General features: G+C 37.7%; 1 protein-coding gene across 3 annotated transcripts in view; it reads left to right on the forward strand.

The window, feature by feature from the left end:
• Positions 1-26,199, forward strand: part of TEX10 (testis expressed 10) — a 52,545-nt gene that overhangs the window by 11,194 nt on the left and 15,152 nt on the right. For all 3 annotated transcript variants that reach the window (XM_035550621.2, XM_050709197.1, XM_050709196.1), the window contains 7 exons: positions 269-381; positions 2,135-2,373; positions 7,001-7,136; positions 11,167-11,342; positions 12,802-12,979; positions 24,226-24,314; positions 25,444-25,577. In XM_035550621.2, coding sequence (XP_035406514.1) covers positions 269-381; positions 2,135-2,373; positions 7,001-7,136; positions 11,167-11,342; positions 12,802-12,979; positions 24,226-24,314; positions 25,444-25,577 — 1,065 coding nt within the window. The remainder of the gene's footprint in view (positions 1-268; positions 382-2,134; positions 2,374-7,000; positions 7,137-11,166; positions 11,343-12,801; positions 12,980-24,225; positions 24,315-25,443; positions 25,578-26,199) is intronic.

Genomic DNA, 26,199 nt, shown 5'->3' on the forward strand with positions numbered 1-26,199 from the left:
CACTGCAAGTAAATCAGAGTTCACTGATAAATTAGTGTAAAAGCGCTTTCAGTTCATACCTGTAACTCACTTGGTTTAATATTGTGTATATCCACCTTAGTATGTGCTAGGAACGCACACTGGTCCAGTTTGGATTAAATGTTATCCCTCACTCTTGAATTGTATCACAATTTTACTCCCTTGTTTTGTGGATCTTCCAGTTTGTGCATGATTTCATTGATGTTTTTCACTTACTACCATCTTTTCTGTCATCTGCTTTCCTTAATAGGAAGTGTGGCTCCGAATGAATTACCTTGTTGATTTCAAGCACCACTTCATGCGTAGTTTTCCTTACTATTTACAAGAAACAGTAAGGCACAAAAAGAAAGATTCATGGAAAGGGTAAGAATAAAATCAGTGTTGTGTTAACAGCTTTTAGTTTCGTAAAATGAGAGAATATATGTGAGCCTCACTAAGTTTTTAATGTTGTTAAACTTTTTATTGTGTGTTCCTGGGAGGTCTGTACAACCAGAGCATTTTGGTTGTACTTATTAAAAGTTTTGTGTAGGAAGTCATCTGAAAGTCCTCCAGTAGAAATGAAAAAGCTGTTTTAAAGAAGTGAAAGTACTGCAAACTGTGCTGCTGAAAATGGAGCTGTCATAGTGGAATCTTGCTTTATTCTAAGGGTCTATCATTATCGTGCTGCAGGTATATTTCTGTTTGAAATCGTGTTTGGTATTTCAAGTATTGCATTCTCCATTCCTAGAAGGGCACATAGATTAGAGGTACGGCATAGCTCCTAGTGAAATATTTTCATTTCAGCTAGCCTTGTCCATTAAGTTGATAAAGCCAAAAAATGTTTTGCTTTTCCAGGTTTTGACCTGAACTCCCTTTCTTGAAACTGAAAATCTGAGAACTAGTAGTTGGGCAAAGCAACCATGTTTCTTGTCTTGTAGGTGACACCCTGACTTAGTAAAGTTCTGTGCATCCTTCTTCACTATACTCCTAAATTGTGCCCTATTCTTGCACTTAATAAGTATGCTGTTGGATAGATACTGGAGACTTTTGTGGTTTTGTTTTGGATATTAATTGAGGACTTCCAAAAACTTAGCCTTGTGTGATGTAAATAAAAATAGTTACCTTTTGTTTTCCCTACTTACCGATATATTGGTGTGAAGGCTTGCATTTAGAAATCTCACATGGCCTTTTAAGGCTTCCTTCCTTCTCCAGTTTGCAAAATGTTACAGAAACTTATCACAGTACTGCAGATAGCCCTTCGTGTCAACACGTTCTGAACATGAAAAAAGATACTAGCATTTATGCAATGTGTAAATTAAGCCCATACCTTGAGATTTACTTCCCCGTATTTTAACAGTTGGCTTTATTGAATTGACGAGTGACTAGACTTAAGTTAGCACAGGGTAAAGTGCTCTGTTATGTCATTTTCACAACTCTATATCACATTCTGAATGTAGGTATTCATATGTGCAGCTTTCTGTAGATAAATTCTTTGACTTTCTTTTTGTATACTGTGGGTGTTCAGTCAGCGTGAACTGAAGTTCCAGCATCAGATGTCAAGCTGCAACATCCTTGATTCCTTTCTTGGTAACCCTTAATTTTGACTTTCAGACCTCTGAAGAATATAGTAACAGTGATAAATGTGTTTCTTATTCCATAGGAGAGTGGAAAAAGGTACATAAATGAATTTCTCTGTGCTGTTCATGGTGCTTTTAGTTGTCTGACGGTGACAAAATCCATGTGATTCCTCACAGAAGACGAAACACAAAAAACAAAACTAAGGGGTAGTTTTTCTAGTGTTCCTTTTCCTGTTTCAGTCACCTAAAAGTGGTGCTAGACCAGGGTAAAAGTCTCAGAGGAGAAATCAGCCGTAGAGACACAATTTACAGCTTTGGTTCTCACTGCCGCTATAAATACAAGAAATAGGTATCATGGTGGCAAAACAAAAATTGTCATTTACCTGAATGGGATGTAACAGTCAAATATGAAGACTCTTTTAAAAAGTGTGTTTGCTTTAAAATATCAGTATTTATAATTTTTCTTCTCCATGTGGTATAATTTCTACTGAAGTAACTGTATATTAAAAGGCATAATTTTTTTTGATTTTTTTTCTTTTTTCCCCTCCTTTCCTCCTTAGCAACAAGTGTTGTATGACACCCTCAAACAGTGTAGACCATCTTTTACTGAACTTAACCTTGTGTGACATAATGGTTTCACTAGCAAGCGCTTCAACACTGCAGGCAGATTCTGGTTGGTTGGACATGATAAGGAAATTTGTGACAGATACTCTCCAGGATGGCAGCAGGCTGAATAGCAAGCAGGTGAACAGATTGCTTGGTGTGACTTGGAGACTAATGCAAATACAGCAGAACAAAGGTAAGATGTGAGTAGTTTCTGAAAAGCGAAATGTAGGCACTGACAAAGAGATTGTTACTTTTTTCTTTTCAGGTCACTTTGTCTTACATCCGTGGTTGTTACATCCATAGTGTGTTTTGTCTGTAGAGGTAAATTGAATTCCATGGTCATATCCTTGTATGTGGCATTGAAAATTGCTTCCTTATTAGGAATGCTGCTAGATTCATAGTGTTGATATACAAAGTATATTTTTGTGCACCTGTCTTCTGTTTTTACTTCTTAAGGCATTCTTGTAAATGGGAAGAATACCTTTTTTCTTTACTGGAAAAAATAATAATTACAAGGAAGGAGAGTTGCATGATATTTTAATATTTTAGTCCTTATTTAAAATCATTAATGTAGCTTGTAGACGTCCTCGAGTAATGTCAGATGACCGTTCTAGTTCTATGGTAACATGAAAAGTGTTCGAGGCCAGGCTGGATGGGGCTTTGAGCAACCTAGTCTAGTGGAAGGTATCCCCATCCATGGCAGGGGATTGGAACTGGATGGTCTTTAAGGTCCCTTCCAGGCCCAAACCATTCTATGATTCTATGAAATGCCAAGATAGTTCAGATGAAAGCTGCTGTAGCATTCGATTTTAATCCCCTTCCAAGGGAAAACACGTTTGCAGTTATGACTTGCACGACCAACACAGTGTTTTGGGTTCTCTTCCCACCCCCTCACCAAAATAACGCTTGACTGTGATCCAGATAAGACCTTGTTTGCCATGTCTGTTCACTGGTTGATGCAGGACTTCTTAAAGAAAGGAATTTCTCAGTAAGTCTAAAGGTGACAGTGGTCTATTGTGTCTTACCGGTCTGGTAGAATTAAATTCCACAGCCAACTGGCATTTATAGAAAACACTATCTCCCTGGCAACAAAGCTAATAACTAATTATTCCTATCTATGCTACAAAATTTAGCTTCCTGCTGAAGGCAAGTAATAGTCCACAGTCAGAGAGGTGTGCCCGTCTCATCATCTGAGCTAAAGCAGAAGAGTTGATACTGAAGAAATATGTTTCCAGCTATTATATCAGATACTTCGCACTTTTCTTTGTAGTAAAACATTGAATTTTGCTTTGTCTACTAGACTCTTGCCAGATAGGGGAGAATAGCTTGTGTTTTTCTAACCAAAGTAGCCATTTTAGTAAAACAATTTTCCTCAAGATTGCAGAAAATAAAAGCTTTAAGCTTTAAAAACAAACGAAAAAAACGTTTAAGTGAACTTCCAAAAGACTGATGCATATGGATCTTGTCTTCTTATTCTGTAAAGGTTCAGGAATTTTGTTGCGAGTAGGAAATTGTTTACCTCAGGAATCTGTATCTGTTTGTGTAAACAATTTATCTTGTCCCTTCTAGATAATCCTTGTGCAGTACTAAAAGCCTGACTAGATGTAAGATTAAACTTCATTTGCTAGACGTAGAGGAAGTATAGTTTCAACAGGCTGGATAAATGGGCCGACAAGAACCTCATGCAGTTCAGCGAGAGGAAGAGCAAAGTCCTGCACCTGTGAAGGAGCAGGCCCATCCACCAGAACATGCTGGGGCCGCCCAGATGGAAAGCAGCTTGGCAGAAAAGGATCTGGGTGGACACCGAGTTGACCATGAGCCAGTAATGTTCCCTTGTGGCAAAGAAGGCCGAACAGTATCCTGAGCTGCATGAGGAGAAGTGTTGCCAGCAGGTCGAGGGAGGTGATTCATCCTTTCCACTCAGCACTGGTAAAGCCACGTGAAGTACTGTGTCCGTTCTGGGCTTCCCAGTTCAAGTGAGACATGGAGCTACTGGAGAGAGTCCAGTGAAGGACCATGAAAATGATTAAGGGATTGGAGCATCTCTCTTACGAGGAAAGGCTGAGAGAGCCTGGAGAAGGGAAGGCTTAGGGGAAACTTATAAATGTCTATAAATACCTGTAAAGAGAACGGAACAAGGCTCTTTTCAGTGGTGCCCAGTGACACAACAAGAGGCAGTGGGCACAAACTGAAACACAGGAAGATTTCTCTGAGCATCAGGAAATACTTTTTCACTGTGAGTGTGACTGAGCACTGGCAAAGGTTGACCAGAGAAGTTGTGGAGTTCCCACCTTGGAAATCTCTCTCTTTGGAGACATTCAGAAACTGTATGGACATGGTCCTCGCCACCAGCTTTAGGTGATCCTGCCTGAGCAGGGGGATTAGACCCAATGATATCCAGAGGCCTTTTACAACCTAAACCATTCTATGTGGAAAAAAGTTTCCTGATTTTTTTTGATGGTGTTCTAGAAATTCTGGACTGTATTGTATATGATGATATTCCAGAAGTTGGCACATACTGAAGATAAATCTGAATTGTTTAAAACATATCTGAAATTGAGATTAAGGGCCTGAGAAGGTGTGTGTGTGTATATATATATTTTTAAGAAGACAATGCAAAAAAAAAAAGAGCTACTTAAGTCAATGTTTTCTTAAAACACAATGGAAATCGAAAAAGGGGAAATCTAGACAGAAAAAACAATGAGAGATGAAATAAAAAAAAAAAAGGTCAAAATCTTCAGCATTACGCAACAAAAATATGGTGGTATCTTTGCAGTCCTTTTTTTCACAGCTGCCTATTTTGAGTAGTTCTTTATTCTGGTATGAAACGTACCATTTACTTTGGATGTGTAGAAGAGCTTCAAGCTGACGTCTGAAGATTTCTCTCTGTTGTTTAAGATCAAACTCTGGATCTGTTCTTTGTAATTAGAAGGTCTGTTGCTTTATTGCATTTCTCAGGTATAAGTTTAGCAGCAGTTTACCTGCTAGTTGTATTTTTGATAAATTTTCCTCAAGTGAGAGAACACTCAGTCACTTCAGGAGGAGGATTGCCACGTGCTAATTAAAACTGGACTATGTTAAAAATCTACGAAGACCTCAGCTGCATTTTGGAAATCTGTACAATGTGGGCCTTTTAAATACTACTTTTAGATAACGCATTTTAAAACTGCTTTTGTTTTTAAACTTGTTCTGTTCATAGGAAGCAATTCAAACAGTAGGACCTGCTTTACTGAACGTGCCATGGAGAGTTATTTTGAAGGTGGCTGAATATTCTACATGCTTAGAATATTTATTTCTTATAAAATTTTCCGTTAACATTAATACCTTTGTGATTTCCAGCTAATTAATGAACTACTAATTAATTGAGAATAAGCAAGCATTCTGTTTAAGAAATGCAGTCCAAGATAAATCTTCATTAGAGGAGTATGTGAAATGAATAAGTTAATGTTTCTAGTGGAAAAAAAAAAAAAGAATTTATCTTAATTAAAATTTGTTCTAATATTTGATGTATTTCTTGGTTGACAGATTTGTTAGATTTCAACTTCTCAATGGCTCCCTGCATTATGATTAAGCATGGCCATGCCATTTCATGTGCTTTTTATAGTGTATCTTTTCCTGAGAATCTCTGTACAGTATCTCACTGGTTTTACTGGAGTTTTTCGATTAAGATTGGCCCCTGAACTGGACCTGTAATCATTTTTAGTATGGAGCATTCCTGTTAAAATGTGGTCTCCAGGGGCAGAAGTAGCTCTATTCAGTGTGGAACACGTCACTGTGTCTGGTTTTGAATGCATAACTTTAACTGCTTTGTACACCTGAATGGCAAACAAAAAGTTTTGTCGTCTTGGATTATGAAAAAAATGAAAATAAGTGATTACTGCTAGTTAAGTACATCTTGACAGCAATTAGTTCACTGGGATCAAGCCCTATTCAGACAACTTGAGTGAGGGGTAGTGCTCTTCATGTCTCTTATCTTTTCAGATACTTCCCTGTTCTTTTAGGCTTGTCTTCTCAGAATTCAGATATTTGTATGATTATTTTTTTTTCACATTTTGTTAACTTTTACTTCCAATATTTCAGTCTGGCTTCTAAAGAAAATGTTTGGTCTCTTTTTCAGTCTACTATAATAACTTCTGCACTTGCTGGCCAGTTTTAGCCACCTTTGACATGAGGTTAGAACTCAAACATTGTTGTAAGTCTGGTGATAAAGCATAGTTGGCTAAAGCTTCAGAGAAGAAAAGGTTGCAGTGCAAGTTTAGCAGATCTCATTGTAGCGGCTTGCCAGTGGCTCTCAAGGTATGTATTTTCTGGTTAATCAGCAAATGTGGTGTGGAGCCAGCTGGTTCGAAGACGTGGAGAGCTGATGAGGCTGATGTGTGTGTGGCAGGGAGGGTTAGTATGGAGATAACTGAAGGCAGTGGCGGTGAGGTTTTGGAAACAAGGTGAAGAGTAAAGGAGACCAGTGATGTGAAGTTATTGCGCAAGGGAAAAAGGATGTGGAAGATAGCTGTGGAAAACAGGAATTTATTACTTATTGCACTGGTTTCGAGGTAGTTAATGAGCTGTCTTCAGGAAGCTCTGAAGTTTTCACGTACATGTTGTTTCTATAGTTGTGCTTCTTTCATAAGCTACACAACGAGGTGTTTTAATGATTCACAGATTTATCCGGTGGTTTGTTTTGAAGCCTTTTTGTACTTCCCCAATGGAAATAATTGTAGGTAGTTGCAGATACAGATTATATGTAATATGTGTGCGTGTATGTATGAAATCAGAAGATTAAGCAGCACTATTTGATTATTATTTTTTTATTTTCATTCTAGTGGCTACAGAACCCTTGATAAAAGCAGTATATACACTATACCAGCAACGGAATCTCCTTTTTCCTGTTCGTACATTGCTTTTGAAATTTTTTAGCAGAGTTTACCAAAAAGAAGATTTGAGGACTCAAAGAATCAGGTAAAAAACACCTATATTTCTATATTCTTTTTCATTTCAACACAGCATGTTTATTTCAAAAGTTAGGATATTGAATTTATGTGTTGTAAGATGTCATTGTGGATCTGGTTTGGCACTGTCACTGAAATTTCAAAGTTCAGGTTCCCTTTGATTTGAGATTGATGTGTGTTAGTTTATGTGTCTTTTTCTCTAATATAAGTACTAGATTTAAGATTTAACTTGGAGTATATTTCTGCAAGCTCATTGTTACTGACTGTGGTAGTCCTTCCCAGATGCGTCACTGTTGTGCAGCCATTGCAATGGAGCCATGTCCATTACTCCAGCTCGAGGTCATGGACTTGTGACTTAAGTGGTTCCATTAGTGCATGTCTAGCCTACCATATTTATTTTCTTTAATAAAAGTACACTTCAATTGTTTTGGATGTGTGGATTTAAAGAGACTAGGTTTAAGAAAGTATTCTGTCCTTTTGGGTTCCCGGTTATATGCATCTATTAGATACCTGACTAGCTCCAAGTAAGAGGAAATGATTCTCCATATTGCTGTTTTAGTTTTTCAGCATAAGATTTGTCCAAACTATTCTGGAAAAGTTAAGGTGATGTATTTTTCAACCAAGCCATGTGGTTCCAACTATGTAAAATACTTAAATAGAGATCAGTCTGCATCAGTCTTGAGAACTGAAAAGGGCACGCAATCATACCAATGATACCTGCTTCTGCTGACAGGTAAAAATCAAACCTCAGGGTCCCCAGAAATGCTGGCATCCATTAGCACAGTCAAGCTTCGGGAATATAGTTATTTTCTGTCAGTCCTCAGCTTTTTTTAATCCTGCTTTGTGATCAGGCCTGAATACACATAATTAGATCTACAGACAGAAAAATCTAACGTTATGCTATGAATATCAAAAAAAATAAAGGGAATTTGAAAGACAGGAAAAGGCTAAGCAGCATTTTCCTCTTCTTTTTCACTTTGGGTGAAGAAGATTCTTTCCATACTAATTTCCCTGAGGTTACATAACCACTGTTTTCTGAACAAGTCCTGAGCATCTCATCCACGGCATCATATGGCCATCTAATGTCTACAAAGCTTTAACTTTCAACTTTTAGATGTCACAAACAGCAGTAGCTTTCCTGTTATTGCCCTTTTCTCAGTCCTCTACATGGAATTGTAACATTTTTAGTAACTGAAGAGTGAAATCTCAAAAGGCCAAAATCATTTGCAAAAAGAATATATACACCTATGTATGATGACATTTTAAGATAGCTTAATCTTTATGTACTGGGACAATCCATTTCTTTCCGTTAGAAACAGTGTTTTCCAGTCTTCAAGATGTGAACTGGGAAGTGGGTCCTGGTTGACATCCGTATTGTTATGCCATTCAGCTTGATATTATAGCTCTTTTAGCCTTCTTATGGCTGCTCTCCTCAAATTTTTTTTTTCCTCAGAAGCTTGTTGAGAGCAGTATAAGAGGAGCAGAGTTCATGCTAGAACAACTTCCAAGATCATTTAAATGAAACTTTATTTTTTAGGTGTATCTGATTCTCAAAGAATGGATGGCAGATTTTGGCCTACTGTTGCCTGGGAGGAAGGTGGAGGGCACGTACCTTTAATGTCCTCTTATGCTATTATAGACATTTTGTTTCCTCAAACTTTTTGGTGAGGGATTTTAAGTCTGTTGAAAATTAGATGATTTTTATCAGCGTTATGCTAATCTTACTGACGCCTTCAACTTGAACTTCTTGATTTATACATGTATCATCTATTTAGTACTGAGGTGATAGAATGGTTTTGGTTTGTAAATTATACTTGATCTCGTAAGTAAAACTGTCACAGAAACGGTAGCCTTTGAAAAATAGGATTGGTCTATGCAATTGGATTGTTTTAGTTTAAACTAGAAAGGATAAATAAAAACAGTTCTCTAGTGGGGTTGTCCGGTTCTAAAGCTTAGCATCAAAGACATTTAAAGGAAATTAAAAACCATAATTAGTGAAGTTTCCTGAAGTACTAACAGGCCAATTGGTTTGAATAGGGAATGAGTTCTGGAGAATCTTCAAGTCATAAATATAAGCGAAGATTCCTCTCAGGTGAGGGAAAAGCTTGTTCGAGTTTTTCCTTCTTTCCTTACCAGCTTTTAGAGGGTGATTATGATAAACAGCAATTTCAGAGAATTTGACTGGAATCAGTTTAGTGTTTGGTCAGGAATATGTGAAGGGCTGATGCTAAGGCCAGTGCTGTGCAATGTTTAGTGGCCTGGGTCATGAAATAGGATGCACCCAGTGAGTTTGTAGACAGTGCCAAGATAGAGGGAATGGCATGTGCTAAATGGCAGGGGGCTTCAGTTCAGAGCAACCTGGTGAAGCTTGACGTTGGCCAAGAGAAATCGCGTCGCCTTTCAATAAGGGTATGTATTCAACTCTGTATCTGGAGTAGAATAAAGTCATGCACCAGTTCTTGCTGAGCAGCAGCAGTAGTAGCAGTTAAAAAATAGGTGCCAAGCTGCATATAAGTTCATAGTGCGTTCCTCCCATGAGTAAGGCAAACCACCGTGGTCTACAGTAGGAGGAACGTGACGAGCAGATTGACTAAAATTCTTGTCTTTGCTGAGTACTGGTGAGGCCATACTCCTAATGCTGTGTCTGGTTTCAGCGGGATCACATTATTCATTCAGTGGAGCTGTGCTGTGCAGCCTAAGCTTCAGGGCACAATTGGTAATTCTGAAGTAAAGACCTTGAAGTGTAGTTCGACTTTAAAAAGTCACAGTAGAAAGTTTCTCTTGACATTTCTTCATCCTGAATTTTATGTCAAATTTCCTTAATTGCTAATCCTGCAAATTCAACTATATTATTTTTTCCAGTTGTCCTTTATGCTTCCTTTCTACTGTGTTTCTTATGTTTGCAGTGTGTAGCTTTGTGTTACTGTTCAGGGGAAAATAAATAACTATTAGCTCTGTATGGCTTATAGACAGTGAGAGTAGTGGTATGGTTTTGTCCCTACAGTTTTTGGTGTAATTTTTATAGTATACATATGTAACAGATCTGTTAATAAAGTGTGCGTCTCTTAATAAGAGTAACTTCAGGAGAGCCATGTTTGAAGTTTGTCTGCGTGCCATAGGATTCAGTGCTAAGACAATAAATAGGATTCAAGAATTCTTCCTTTAATTATTGTGTTAACTGTTAAGTTACACTTCAAAAAATTACTTTTAAATTTGAAAAGTGTGAGTAAAAGACCTACCTGAAAACCTTCATTAAAATAATTCAGTACTTACTCATTGATATATAATAAAAAGAGAAACATAATAAGATCAAAAAAGGGAAAACAGCATTCTCTGATCACCCAGGATTCATTTTGGAAAATTTTTACTTCTTTTAGTCTCACTTTTTCTTAATATTACTGCTTTTTTTAATCATCATTCCTGATTAAGAAATGAAGCTGGCTAAAAAAAAATGAGGGTTTGGATGTTTTAGAGGGGGGCAGAAAAGATACTTTATTGTGGTTGACAAAAATAGTTGATTTACTGTAGCATTTGAACAGAGAAAGAAAAGAAACTAAAATCATGTTATCGACTCCTATTTAAAGCAACCAGTTCTAGTTGCTCGTTCTGTTTTAAGATTTATCTGAATTGAAGAGCCAAGGCGTCAGTAAAGGTAGAATTGAATTTGAAATTCTAGTAATGAATAATGGCTCGACTGGGGAGTCCAGGAGTAGCCAGAATATGGTAATAATATAAAATGATAAATCTAATGAGAAATGGAAACGTTGCTTTGCCAGCATATGGTCAGTTCACACACTTGCTTTCTAAACAAGCTGTAAGTATGTAGTGCAAAAACTGTACCAAACAAATACTTCTGTTATAACCCTAGTAGCGTACCAATATGCTCACATCTTCAGGTGAAATATTCTAAGCAAATCATACTGTCGCAGTTTATTGCCATTTAATTATACCTAACATTAAAGCAACTTAGTCAAGACTGGAAAAGGTAAGGCTTTTTGTTTGTTCTTCATTCCCCAAAATAATTTTCCCTCTTTCTTTAGAAGTCGAAGTAAAGTTTTATCTCGTTGGTTGGCTGGTTTACCTCAGCAACTTGCTCTGCTTGGCTTGAGAAACCCCGAGCTTTCAAATCAGCTGATTGATATCATTCATTCTGCTGCTTCTCGTTCAAACAAAGAATTATTACAAAGTTTACAAGCCACTGCTGATCAAATATACGGTAAGACTTTGCTCTACAGCATACTGATTTTTTTTTTTTCTATCACTTTTTAGGAAAGTTGCAATACATGGAAAATAGAAGTGTTTCTTAGGTGAATGTGAAGTGTGTATTGTGGGGGGGAGAGATCAGTCACCTACAGTGAAGGTTAAAAGGAATGCTGGGTCACTGCATGAGATACTTGTATGAAAGTTTTTGTGTATCTAAAATGTTGGCATTTTGATGTTCTAATACTATTTGCCAAAATTTTCCAAATATGTTTTTTTTTCCTATTAACTTAATGCATGCTGGTTCCTTTTTGAAGCTGAAGCCTTGCCTGAAAGTGGTTTAAGTTCTGTGGGTCCAGGGAACTTCTTGCTTGTCATTACGTAAGGAAGGGGGAACATAGTCTGTTGGGTTGTGGACTCCTACTTGCTGTTTCAGGAAACACAAACAATAGTATGTCCATATGTTGTTAAACGCATACCTTGCTTCCTTTCTGAAAGCGATGAGTGAAATAGATTCTCCTGTTTGCAAGAAATAAAATGTATTTGGGTCCGTCAATGTGATTATACTGTTGTAAGAATTTTGTTCCTGTGACGATAATAAATTGCCTGTTAGCACCTATGGGCTTTTCTGCTGAAAATGAAAATGTTCTCTTCTCTAGAATTGCATTGTTGTTCAGTCTGGCAATTTTGTTGTGAGTATTGTGATAGATTTAGGCTATTTTCTTGACCAGGGCTCATAAAATAAGGTGGTATCATCTGTTTTCAGTTTAAAAATAAGCTTCTACTTGTTCTTGAAGATACGAAATTGGAAATGAGACAGTGGATTTCTATGTGCTTAAAAATCAAAAGACAAAATGTTTCTATTTTTATTATACTTCAATTTAAATAAAACGCTTCTTGATTTTCTTTTTTTCCTCTTATGGACTCAGTTCTTTTCAATAGTTTGTGGTAGTAGTGCTGGATCTAAGTGTGTTTTGATACTCGTTTCCTGAAACATAGCACCTGTATATGTTTTATAGGAAACTAACCTAAATATAACTTGTAACCCAAGTTTTTGTAACTGGTGTAGAATCAGTTTCCTTAGAGCATTATTGCAGAAGAGGAACTCCGTGGACGTTTGTTTACTGGAACACAAGGAGAGATGCATTTATAAAAATAATTTTCATAGTGCCTCCCTAGACATTTGCATAATGAAGGACATTTGTTTGTTTTTTAGTTAGTTGGGAAAATACTGTGCAAGTGAAAAGTGTTTGATTCTATTCTTTTATAAGCATTCTTTTGTTATAATTTTCACTCTTCATAATTTCCCACTGGCCTTCCTTACTGCTTTTGTTACCCTTGCTTCCTCTGCTCCTCAGTTTTCTTCGACTTACGTCTCATTCTTCCTACACTTACAAACTTTCAATACTTTAGCGACAGTAGGAGAAAACTATGTTTTGTGCCTAGCTTTTAATTCATTCTTTGTATGTTTTCAGACCCGCTAGATGGCACTCTGGTTCTGCTCCCAGCTGAGGCTCAGCGGCGGCTGGTTCAGCTGGTGTACTTCCTACCGTGCCTCCCTGCCAGCTTGCTAGCTTGCTTGAGTCGCTGTTGTATTATGGGAAGAATGTCGTCAGAGCTGGCTGCCACTCTTATTGGGATACTGCGCATGAGGTAAAATGCTTAACCTGTGCTTTAGTTTGCTGTAAAAACGTTTCGAACTTCCTAGTTGGTTTGCACTGCTTTAAAACACAAAAGATAACACCGGGTGTAAGAACTAGCATCGTGAAGTTAATGCTTCTGTCAAATTTTTCTCCTGGCCTTACATTGAGTGATTTTCTGCAGTGTTTTATATTAAAATCATATTCCTTGTCTTTAAGGTTTATGCACTGTTGAGCACTCTCTACGCTGAATGTTATCACTGGTGGTCTTTGTTCTGCCACAGATTGCAGCTCTTCCTCGTAAATACTTAGACTTGACCTCCTAAATGCTTTGACTTCACCGTGTTTGTAGTGAAAAATAACCAGCCAGTATGTATTCTCATGTTCTGCTCTCTTTCAAAGTTTTTAAAACTTGCTCCTCCTATAGTTACCACACTTAAATAACTGTAAATTGTAGTTGCTAGGCAAGCGTCTTCGCAGAAATCATTCACACACCTGTTGTTTTTCTCCTGGCTTGAGCATGTTTGACTATGAAGGTGGGGAGAGATTGCTGTTCCACAGAAGTGAGCGGAAGGATTGCTGGGATTTCATTGCATTATTTTGCTTTGCTGCTTCTGGAAAAAAATACGCTTGCTTTTTGCTGTTCCTCAGTGTTGTTGGAGCTTGGATAAATAAATAGGAGTTAGGCTTGTATGAATTATGATGTACTGCCAGATACAGACCTGTTGATAATAGCCATGTAAGGTGACTAAAGTGATGGTGATAAAATTTATAATACTCTCTATAGAATGCGTCACTGCTGTAAAAGTGAAAATCTGTGTAGTTTTGGGAATATGGATCTCCAATTTTATTTAAAAAAAAAAAAATCTTTGCCATATAATACAAATTCAGTGACAAACTGACCAAATGAAAGGCAGGCATTGTGAGAACTGAAGATGGTAATAAGCGCTAAGGTGCTTTTTTTTATTAGATCTTATCTGATTTTCAGTGTGGGAGATTTTTACAGTAATAGTGTAGCTGAAGATTATCAAGAAGGTGCAGGTGGTCTGCGGGCATTTGATCCTTTTGGCAGAAGATGAGAGAGACTGCTGGGGGGCGGTACGCTTACCAAAAGTAGGTTACATGTTGGCAGTGGAGGAGGAGGAGCAACTTTTCATTTTTTCAGAAGTGCAAAGAAAGTCTTTTGATCTTAATTTATGGCATTTGGAACATGCTTTAAACGAAGTTGGATTCAAAGATTGTGGGTTATCTACCTAAGAAGTTGATCTGAAGTAACTATGAAAAATGAAGTATGGAAAAAAGATTTTAATCTTGATTGAGCATTGTTTTTCTTTGGTAAGGTAGTACCCACAGTGTTAAGAGGAATCAGTATTAAAAAAGAAGGAATCTGATTGGTTTTCTTCAGAAACATCTGAAAATAATGCAAATCCTTGTAGAGATTTGAATAACCTTTTTATAGACAAAGTGAATGTAACAGCATTGAAAATACTCTCACCTACGTTGCCAACTTGAAAGTTTGTGGTAGAAATTTTAAAGGACTTGAAAACAAGCTTGACTTTTTTCAGCTATGGCTCAGCTTCTTAATATGTAAGTGAAGCTTACTTTTGTTGTTGTTGTTGTTTTGTTTTTTATGGCCTTGATCATAGATTTTTATGGTAAGAATTTCAACATAGGATGCCTTTAAGAATTGGAGAACCACGATGATGTCAGAAATTTTAGTGGCTGCTGTGAAGGAGATGTCCAAAAAAAATTCTTTGGGAGCATTGTCTGGTGGCTAAGATTAGCCACCATGCATGCAAAAACACTGAGATAAGTAACAATTAATATTAACTTCTCAAGAACAGAAAAGCCTGATGCATCTATTTGCTTGGGAAGGGATTAGTGCAGTTAAGGGGAAAAAAAAAAAAAAAGTCGTCCATTTTCTAGATCTGAACTTTATCTGGGTTTCAAGAACTTCATCACCTGTCATTGCATGCAGGATACATGAGCTAATTTTCTAGCTCTTATCATCAGTAAAGCCTGACTGGATTATTGTGTCCAGTTTCGTGGCTTGCTTTTAGCTAATGATATGGACAAACTGGACTGAATCTAAAGGAGAGCAGATGAAGAATGATAGTCTGTAAATTGTGATAAAGGGGAATGACTAACAAATTGGCATTGTTAGGCAAATAAGACTGGGAAGGAGGGGGAACTTGTCTTTGTGTGTGTAAAAGGCTGTTGAAAAGGGTGGGAGAATGCGGTTTTAGCGGGATTAGAAATATTAAATGGGAGAAAATCATCTGTTGAGAACGCTAGCAAGATTTTCCAAAAGCAGAGAGACATACTGGAGTAGACTGTAGGAAGGAGGTATAGAATATACTTCACAGCAGATATTTATGTCTGGATGTCATGGATGGCAGAGGTAAAGCCTTAAAGGAATTAATAGGGGCTAGGTAAGTTCTGGTAGTCATTTACAGCACTTGTGATTCTTTGAATTAAACATCGAAGTTCTTGAGGTGAACAGTACTATACCGAAATGTATACAACTTCACAGCTCAGTGGCACAGTGTGGTTCATGGAACGTTTTCTGTAGTTTCAGATGATGGTGGTGTTTAAAGAAACTGATACAAATCAGTCCGTTCAGAGACCTTGCTTATGAATAAAAAATGAATATTGTCGCTAGATGGCACTGTTTTTCTTCCGTTACGTTTTCGTTCAATTTTGTGATGGGGGAGTTCTTGTAAACCTCTTTTCTTCTAAGCCACCTGCTTATCTGTCGTGCTTTAAATAGATTGCATTCAGTAGCATCAGAGGCTCACTGCTGTATTTGGCAATTGTTTTTAATTTCTTTTAAAGCTTTTATTTCCACGTTACTCTTGAGTGGCAGATCATGTACGTTCTTACGTGCATCAGAGAATGCACATACATACCCATGTCTATTTGCCAGGGAGAAGCCACATTAAAGTGGATTTGATGAGAGTACATATGGATGATGATAAGACTGCTACAGTTATCCCAGGAACAATCATTATAAGATGAAGAAACTCTTACATATCTTTCGTGTGTGTGCATGTGTGTACAAACTATAAAAGTAGATAGTAAATGTATCCAGATGGCTTGAACCACAGCCCTGTCATGGTACCAAGCAGTAAACATTAAATTTAATTATTGCATATTAACTTTGGGAAGTTTTTGTTAATTGGAAATGGATTTTGAAGGCATCCTGTAATTTCCATTTTTAATTTTTGTGATGGTGAAATTAATAGCCAGCTGGTCTGCAGGAGCTGACCAAGTGAGCCACGGTGGACTCTGTGTGCTGAGAATCAAGATGATGATGACGGTAATGCCATATATAACGGGAAGGTTTCTGAGCATGGGAGGGTAATTACCTATACTGTTGTATTGCTAGAAGAGTTCTTGCAATGCTCTTGGCTTCTGTGCACTACAGCTCTTCCAGATAGCACAGGGCAAGGACCATCCTGAAATTAATGGTGGCTTAAATATAGCCACCCTGTCTTGGATGCTGACAGTTTAAAGGTACGAACGTGGCCATACTACACTGATTGCTCTCCGTTGCCAAAGAACAGGACTTGCTGCTGGTCGGTTCACCAGGATAGATGCAGTTGATGAGTTTCAGGTGAAAATGAGGGAGAGAAGGTGGTGGCTTGGGTTAATTTCCCTGCCCTTCTTCTCCAGTGCCTGCTGTGTGCCTACTGTGCGGGTCCTGAGATGTAGGTAATTGTAAATCCAGTCAGGTAGGGTTTTGAGAGATGGAGGTGTGCCAGACTTATGGGGTATAAATCCTTCCCCCTACTCCTGTTCATATGCCAACAGGGGCGAGAAAGGGTGTGGAGGAACACAAGAACAGTCTGTGACCTCAGAGTGAGAGAAATGAGAGGTAATAACTTCTTGGAAGGAGTTAAGTTCTCCGAGTCACCTTCTGATTTAAGACTCCGACAAGCTGAAATTTATGGAGACAAATGGAAGGATACGGGAAGTATTTTTAAGAGTGTTTGCACTGAACCTGCAAGGTGGGGTTTCATTATTTAGGTGGCACTACTTGGATTGAAGTATTGAGACAGGCTTTTGTCTTGATGCAATGTGCCGCATTTCTAAAAGAAGTAATGTAAAAAAAATATTCTTGATTTCATGGTTTGTTGAAATAGACTGTAAATACATGAATAGCAGTTCTCTACCAATTAAAGAATGGTTAAAATGTGTTGGGCAGGGAATATGTAATGTTTCACGTAAGTGGAGCTTAGGTTTGGAATTCCAGTCGTAACTTCATCTTGACATTGGAGTCCTGGCTGATTCCATGAGGATACGGTTATAGAAAAATAAGGAATTCCCTCCAGGAATTGAAGAAATGTATTAATTATGAGTCGTCTAATAGGGATTAAGGTCATAAACCTTAGCAATATTGTAAAGTAGAGGTAGAAAGAGTTTTCAGTGTAATCTTTTTGCTCCTACTTTCTGTGTCTGTAGAGAAGATAGGCTATTTCAGGACTGTTTTAAAGGAACAGCGAAGTAAATGCTTGGGTTTTGACTGCTTTTTGGAAGACTATTTGAGGCAAATCTTTCTGTTAAATATGGACCTGTATTAGATGTTGTAAATGCACTTTCTTGTATGTGATTGATTTTCTTGTTTGTCTGACAAAAGATAGGTCTTATCTTTACATACCAAAATCTATATGCTCTACATATCAAAAGCTAACAGTTGCAGAGGAATATCACCTGTCACCATTTGGTAGACTTATTAGTTTTGTTTGGTAGTTCTTAGTGTCTTTGTGGTGATTGAATGACAGATGCTTTTGCAAGGCCCTCTGCTTTGTATAAGGTAGGATACTTCAGCTAGTTAATATATAATCCAAATACTTACATGATGCATTTTATTCTATGAAATGCAGACTATTACCTTGTGATCAAATAACTAAGATATTAGATTGCTGACTTTATGAGGAAAGTTCTGTCTCCTCTTAACGTGTCTCGAGATACAAGTAAGGAAAATCTATTCAGCAGAATTACATAAATGCGGTTTATTTATGTGCCTTACTTGTGCATAATAGTTACAAGTTTTTAGAACTTTTTATCTATTGGAACAGAGTGTCTGGAAATTACTTCACTGTAGCAGAGAGAGAATCGGACAGGTAATATTTCACTGCCTATATTTAAATGAAACAGTGTGGGAGGCAATTAATTTATAACATTTATCTTTTGAAGTGGAGTATCTGGAAGTGGCTCCAACGGCTTCAAGCAGCCATTTCTTATTCTTGTTGGGCTTCTCCTTGCTGGGGTCTCACAAAGAATTGCTGTTTTCGTTGCTGTAGGAAAAGGAGAAAGATGAGGGCCATACACAGAAAAGCTGAGTGCTCCCTCCAAGCAAGCCATAAATCGTGTGGGAATTCCTAGACTTCATAGGTTTGAGATAACTCCGGGGATAACGTGCATTCTGCTTGTCATCACTTTAAATGGGCTATTTCCCTAAGAGATAGTGACTTTAAAATAATTCTGTTGCTTTCCAGACAATAACGAGGGAGCTCAGTTGGCATCACATCAAGGAAGTGGGCATGTTGGTTCCTGCTACCCTCAGGAATCTGGTGCTTAGAAAGAACTGGAATGGACTTTTACCATCTGTTCGTTGAAAGATGTGAAATTCTGTCTTTCCACATAATTACTCAGATGTTCTAGGGCCATAGTGGAGTTTAAATTTTTCTACAGATACTTTCTTTCAGGGTAAACGCTAATATTTTATTTAGTTGCCCTAGTTATGGGGTCTGCAACCTTTGACAACATGGCTCGAGGAGGTCAGTGAGAATGTAGGTAACTGGGAGCCCACATGCTACTTTATTAAAGGCTTAGTGAATGCGTTGTTGTAGACAAGGAAAACGTTATATTCCCAAAAAACATTTGCAATCAGGACAGAACCTGGAGAGATTATTGTAACCCATTGCTGTGAATGAGAGGTTCTTCCTCACTGAAAATAAAACACCACCCCACCACCACCAGCCTTACAAGTGGTACAAAGGAAAGTCAGCTCGATACACCTTGAAGAATAAGCTGAAAATCATACTTGTATAAGAAGGCATCGTAATTATGAATAGGTTATTAAGAAAAATATGAGAATAATGAAGTCTGTGTTCACTGTGAAGGGCTTTTTCTAGCTCTATTTCCACACCCCTCAATTTTGACACAAATATGAAGGAGGAGAGTTGAAAAAGGTAATAAAAATGCTTAAGGCACTGTTGAATATAAACTAGAAAGAAAGATGTGCTTTCAGAAATCGGGCATTTCCCTGACTGGATGCCACTGAGGCCAAAGGGTAAAAGACAGATCTGTTTTGCTTGCTGCAGGATCAGGAAGGATCTGCAGTTGTCTACAGTCAGATCCTGGGGTGTGTTACAGCGCGTTCCTTCAGCCAGATCTGTTCAGCAAATTTCCTTTTCTTTGCTCGCTGTTAGGTGAAGTGTAACGCTTGAGAAGGAGAACGCTAAGCTCGTGTTTAAGGACACAGCCCTCTAAATTTGTCTCCAGGTTCTTGTTTGTGGTTTGATATCCCCTAACCGAGGGGAGAAGAATTACATTGCTGCACTTAAAATTGCAGCAGGCAGTAAATGCCTTGTGCTCATTAGTGAATGTTCCTTCTGATTTGGGCTGGCACTTATAATGTGTAAGCAATTTTTTTTTCTTCGCACAACTTTTGCAGCCCTAGAGCAAATGAGTAGCTGACAAGCTTACTTTTAACAATGCATAGCTCAAATTGTTATTTTCTTAAAATAGGATTCATATTTTTCTCCAAATCCCTCTTAATTCCTTGCAGATGTTTGTTGTATTTTGCCACATCTCCAAATGGAAACACTTGATCCTTGAAAAGACATAATGGAAGTTAAAAAAAAACAAAAACAAAAAAACCAAAAAAACCGACAACAAAAAAGCAGCTCACACTAACAAAGGATTGTCCGCATATGGTAGTGTATTAAAGGGAGAGGAAAAACTCTTCACTTGCTCTCGTAGTTTGTGTTCAAGACCCATGCTACCTGGAACTGAGTTGGTGTGAATGATGGGGAGATGGGGACACAGTCGGAGAAATACTCAAATATTCAAGTTTTTATAATTTCAACATCTGTGCGGCAGTCTTGGTTTCCTGTCCCTTCCAAAACCGGTTTGAAAACCGAGTGTTGATCCTCCTTAACAGTGTGACATGCAACTGGTTTGATGAAGCTGATGCAAGAACCTGAGTTTATACGTTACTGCAGTTGTGTTTTAATGTGACTGAAATTAGCTTTCATTAAAGCTAAACAGAAATAAACTATGCCAAAGCTGAGATAAATATTGGCACAAGGCTTTTTAAAAAGAACAGATTTTACAGCCGTGCACGCTTACGTTGAGGAAAATGTCTTCTACTTTTCTTCCATAAAGGTGCAACAGTTCTGGTATGGTACTTCCTTGTGGTTTTGTTCCTTCCAGTGTGTTTCATTATTTATGTGCACATAGCTCTCCAGAATGAGAATGAATGTTGTTCTACCTTGCAACCCTGCGATATAGCCCCAAACTGAAAATAACAGCACAGACAAAGGCATCCAGGTCTATCTGGAGTTAAAAGTTAGCAGGAAATGATAAACGTTGTGCTTTGAACTGCTGCTGTCATTGAGAAATACGGGCTACACTAATGGCAAGAACAGCAGTGATTTTTAAGTTAATTGGATTCAGCTTTTCTTTTAATACCGTTTGGTGAACGGAACAGGTTACCTAAAGGTGCAGTTCCACAACTCAGTAGATCTGTTCTCGTGGAGAGCAGATAACCTTATGGAAATTACAGCACGGAATTCATCACAGTTAATGTAGGTTTGGACTAGCTGACTGGAAAGGTCTCATTCATGCAATTTGATAACAGGCTCCCATTGTCAGGAAAAATGTATGCAAAAAAGGGAGGGTACGGTAGCTTGTCACCTCTTTTCCATCTATAAATCAGGTTTTTGTTAACTAACGTTTAATTTATGAGCATTTAAACATTTTAACATTCACGTAGTTCTTAATTATCCATGGTAGTAGCGTTAATATACTTAACTAAGATCTTTGAAAAAATTTGTGGTTTTCATATGTCAGCATCTGTTCTAGAATTAAATTTCTTTTGTTCTATGTTCTTTACCTTATTTCTGGTTTGCTTTAGCATGAATCTCACAATTGAGTAGCTTTAACTACACTGTAGACACTTGGATTCAGAGGTAATTGAATCAATTCAAAGGTAATTCAAAGGTAACTGATTAGACTTCTTAGTTTAAATAAACTTTCTTTATGCTGTAGTGCTGTTCTTGCACTCGAAATACTAGAAAGGCACGGGTATTAGTCTTAATTTGATATTGACGTGAGATTCTGGTTGTCTTTGATTTCATGATCTCAGGTTATTTTTCCGTGCTCCAATGTGTGCTAAATGCAGCATGCTCACTATGGAGGAGTATTTTCATAATGCTTAGCTTTGCCTTTGTCCCTGTCCTGCAGTAGAAGACTCTATTTTTTATTTATTTTATGTCCATACCTCACTTGGAAAACAGGGATGTCCTTTCTATGGGCTTTTGTGCTGTGTTTTTCACAGCAGTAGGAGATGGGGAGGTGATATCTTACAGATGAGGAACAGAGGCAAGGAAAATGTGAAACATGGAAGTACCTGTTAAATTTAGGAATTCACAATGAAACAGGAGCTGATTTTTTCAGAATATTTAGCTTTTTCTGTCTTGAAAGCAAAGGATTGACTTCAATTTCTCTTTAAGTACAAGTGGAGCACTGGAGATCAGGTGGGTCTGCGTGCTGCTCTTTAGGATACTTGAAGCTGTGTTATTCCACAGCTGTTACTCTTTTCAGTCTTTTACTCACTTCTGAACTGTTGCAGTTTTGGCAGTAACTAGCAGGAAGAAAAGCACGAGAGAAACCTCTACGGTGAATAATAGGTTTTTCTTTTCTAAAAGAAATTTAGTACCTAATCTGACGATACTCTGAGAAGTGTTACCTCACTCCGTCCTCCAATTTTAAGAGGTCCTTGGCTTATATAGCATCTCAGAATACAGATAACTGTACAATCCAGTAAAATCCCTAAAACCTATTTGTTCACCTGAATTTGTGAGCTCCTTCTTTCTTATTTTTTCTCATGCCTCATATGCTGTGCATGTTATAGGTAATAAGGCAGGAGCAGGTCAGAGCATCCTTTGTTGCATAATCCTGATAAGTCCATTCAGCTGTGATTTGAATGAGGCATGATTTTTTATAGAGTTTTTTTTTGGAGAAAATGACACAATAGATTTTTTTTAGAGAAAATGACACACAACATCATACTCCAAAGCATACGCACAAAGAGGCGAAGCTGAAGATTGTAGGCAACTTTCTCTGTCACTTTCTAAATCGAGTGTTCAAATATTTTTAGCCTTAATGCTCCTGTAACATCGAGGCTTATTTTAATGTGTATAATAGCTTTGGCTTTTTAAAAAAGTAAACTGTAATTGAATTTCAGGATTCTGTTTTTGTATGTGCATGTGTCAGCGTAGCTCTGCTTGGAGATGAGTGTTAAAAGCATTCAATAGCTCTGCCAGGCTTCGGGATCAGGCACTGCCCCCATGCTCCCAGGGCAGAAGAGCAGCAATTCTCTCCGCTTCCTCTTGCGTACACATCGGTGACACTTACCGTGGCGTGCTTAAAACCCCTGTCCTGTTTTGTGAGTGTGAAAATAGTCACATACAGGCGTCAAACCAAAACTGGTGAAGCGTTTGGAAAATTTCTGGACATTGAGCTGTAAGCTTCAGGATCCTACACACGTTGCAAGCTCACGTAAGGAGAAAAAGCAGTGGCACTGTTACGGACAACAGGTCTGCATAGCCCAGTACACTGTCCACAACACAGGCTGTGAGCAAGGTGCGTAGGAAAGAACAAAAACAGGGTAAGCAGAGCTCTAGCACTCAATTCAACCCCCAGAATGATTTTTTGTCTTCGGGGATTTCCTGATCTTGTTGTGGTTTGTGCGGTTTTTAGCCTGCAGTGAGTTTCTGTCCATTATCTGGAGTTTGTGTAAAAGTTTTGCATTCACCGGTCCTTTAGTGAAGAGTTTGACACATCTGCTAACTGTTTCAAGGAAAAAAGTGTTTTTTTTTATTATCTTAAACTTAATTCTGACAAGCTTTCTCATGCAATCCCCTACCCTCTTCATGGGAGGAGTGAGCACTCAGATGAGAGGGTACCAACCTCCACGTGGTATTCTTGGTGGTTTTATTCCCAGAGCACGGAGCTGTGAAAACTTCTTGGGAAGCAAGCTTTTGAGAGCTCTGTTACCCCTGGGCAAAACCACTTGGGATGCTTGGCAGAACGGAGTTGGGAAAAAGTGATCCGAGGCAGATAGCTGGCTTGGGAAGTTATATTCCAAAGCACTGAAATTTAGCAAAATTGCAAGAAGGTAGAGCAGCAATCTCTTGGATCGAAGGTTGGTAGCCTACAGTAGAAGTGCCAGCAGCAGCAGCAAATGAGAAAACTTGAATAATACGCGTTTTGAGGAAAATGTGTGCGAGGTACTTGCTGTCATCTCCTGGCCTTCTCACGGTTCTATGTTGGTGCACAGGCAAGGCACCTCCATTTGATGGTGTCTTCGTTTGCTCTGAGCTTCCACAGGGATGTATGCCTTTTAATTTGAGAAACGAAAGTAGTCTTCTTACGGATTGCCCCTGAAAAGTGAAGTGTCAGGCGGCTTTAATAATGGGTTTGCTGTTGTCTTTGTATACTGCTCCTTTATATGCACTAAATCGCAAAGCAAGTTTTTAATTTAGTTCTGTGTTTAATAGCTTTAGCTGCTCTGAAGTAGACAATGAAGCTGCTTTTAAATGGTATCTATTGTTCCTGTAAAGAGTTGTATCAGAATTAGTGGATATAATGAAAAAAACAGTCCAGCTTTGTAATATAATGACTTTTACCAAATAAGGGAAATAAAAATAATTTAATTTGCTGTGTGTTGGCTGTTGTCACTGTAATAAAGGTTATACCGGTATTTATAAAAAATTGCTACCTCAGTAATTTAGTCTACATAACAACCTAAGCTCATGTAGGGGCACAAAATGCAATATTACTTGTCTTGAAAGAGCCAAGTCCTGTTTTTGAAGCTGTTCAAAATGCTACTCTGACAACAGCGGTGAGAAACAGGAATGCTAAAATTAACAATTTAGTCATGCTAATTGATTGTATTATGCAAGGAGGTTGTGAATTCTCAATTATATGGTTTTTAATAACCTATCTACTATTGGTTTTGTGTAGATCATCCTTTGCAGGCTGGAAGTGCCAAGTGCAGGATAATTCGGTGAATGATGTGGACTATTTCAGCTTCTTGTTTTCAACCCTTATAGGTAATCCATGTCAATGTCATAATTTAGAATTAACAAAATGAAATTTTGTTTTGTTAGTCAATTGCTGGATTTAATTTGGAATAAATGGTATAGTAATTACTTCCTGAGAGTAGTTCTAATCTTGTTGCTTGTTTTTGTTGTGGTATATCCTTTTTTATCTTGATATGATTTTTGACACCCTGGTTTTTTTTGCTTTCACTTGCCATTTGGGCTGAATATTTGCGTACTTTTTCTTGATGTCTAGCAGAATTCTGCTTAAAGAATGAGGAAAATCTATATTCAGCATATGGCTTGAATAAGAATTTTCTCGGTTTATTTAAATGCATTTTATTGGTTCATAACAATACAAACGAGTGCCTTTTGGATTTCCTGTGGATGTACTTGCGCCATTAAAAACATTCCATCAGAATAAAGTAATCAAACTACATTGAAGTGAGCTGCCCATGGTTGTCATGTGAACAGAATGACTTCTGCTGCTATATTCTTACTCAGATACAAAAATAATTCTGTTCTGTGGTGATGCAAGTTTGAGAAGTTACAGTGGTTAAAATGGTATAATGGTACTTGGAAACATTTCCCACTGACTTGCCCTTGTGGTAAAGAGAATCATTTGTAGCAGCCACTTTGCATTCAAAAATTACCTTTTCTTTATAAAGTATTGAAGGCAGCTGTACTGATGATGCAGAAAATGAAAGCAAAAATGAAGTGACTGCTTTGGAGCAGTAATTGTTTCACCGTAACATCTAATACCTGGCTAGAAATAATTAGTTGAATGAATTTTTTTTGAACCCCTGAGGCTGTATTAGAAAGTTCCTGAGTTACTGTGGACACCTATTGAATTGTCTTGCATTATATCTGTTTTTTCTTTTTTTTTAAAAAAAAAAAAAGATAAGCAAGTTGAAAATACAATGTGGGCTTTGTACTGTCTTGTAATATACCACATTATAGTTTAAATTGGTATTCCCTTGGTTGTTAAAATATAGGTATTTTCTTTTGGAAATCAGAACTTGTATTTCGCTATAGTTATGTGGACATAATTTAAAAGACAGTTCTCTGTCAACGATGGTGTTTAAGTAGAACAGTGCTTGGCTTGACTTGTGATGCTGTTGTACTGCTTCTTTTTCTCTAGGGTTTTCGAGAGAGGAGTTGACTAGTCTCCAGGGCATTAGAGGAAAACCACACATTAGCCAAACACAGCTTTCACCTGTCCGTCTTTACCTAACTGATCTGGACCAGTTTTTACACCACTGGGCTGTGACAGAGGTAATACATCAACACTAATTCTAAATGACAGCATTGAAACTCAGAATGCTCTTTATCCCTTTTCCACAGATGCCTAAAATATTGTCATGAGTTGAAAAAGAATTAAAAATATTGTAGTTGTCAAGCTGCTAATGTCTTCTTATTATTAGTTATCAGATAATATTTTGAGGGAAGGTGCTTTAAAAGGTAAATATTCAGACATGGTATGCAGAATGGTGCTCATGGAAAAAAAATAGGTAGAAGCCTCAGTGGGAAATTCTTGAACATTAATAAGATGAAGACCAACGTTTTGGCTTTCAAAAATAAACTACTTGTAAAAGTGTTAATTATGAAGAGTTTTCTTTCAGAAATTCCTTAGTTAACTATAAAACAACTGCATTAAATGAGATTTTTACTTTGGTGTAATATTGGCATTGGTGGTTTAGAATAACTTCTGATGCTTAAACTTTAATCAAAGTTTACTGGATTAGAAACTTCATTGTGAATTTGGTATCTGTTTGTAAGGTCGTAAGTACTGAAAACTAAAAGCTTAATTTTATTGTTGGTTCTGAAGGGATCTGAGCCACCAGACTTTATACAGAACAGGTGAATATTGGTCTTCATTATGGCTCAACTCTTTTTA

The sequence above is a fragment of the Cygnus atratus genome, chromosome 2, assembly GCF_013377495.2.
Source record: "Cygnus atratus isolate AKBS03 ecotype Queensland, Australia chromosome 2, CAtr_DNAZoo_HiC_assembly, whole genome shotgun sequence".
Taxonomy (NCBI): Eukaryota; Metazoa; Chordata; class Aves; order Anseriformes; family Anatidae; genus Cygnus; species Cygnus atratus.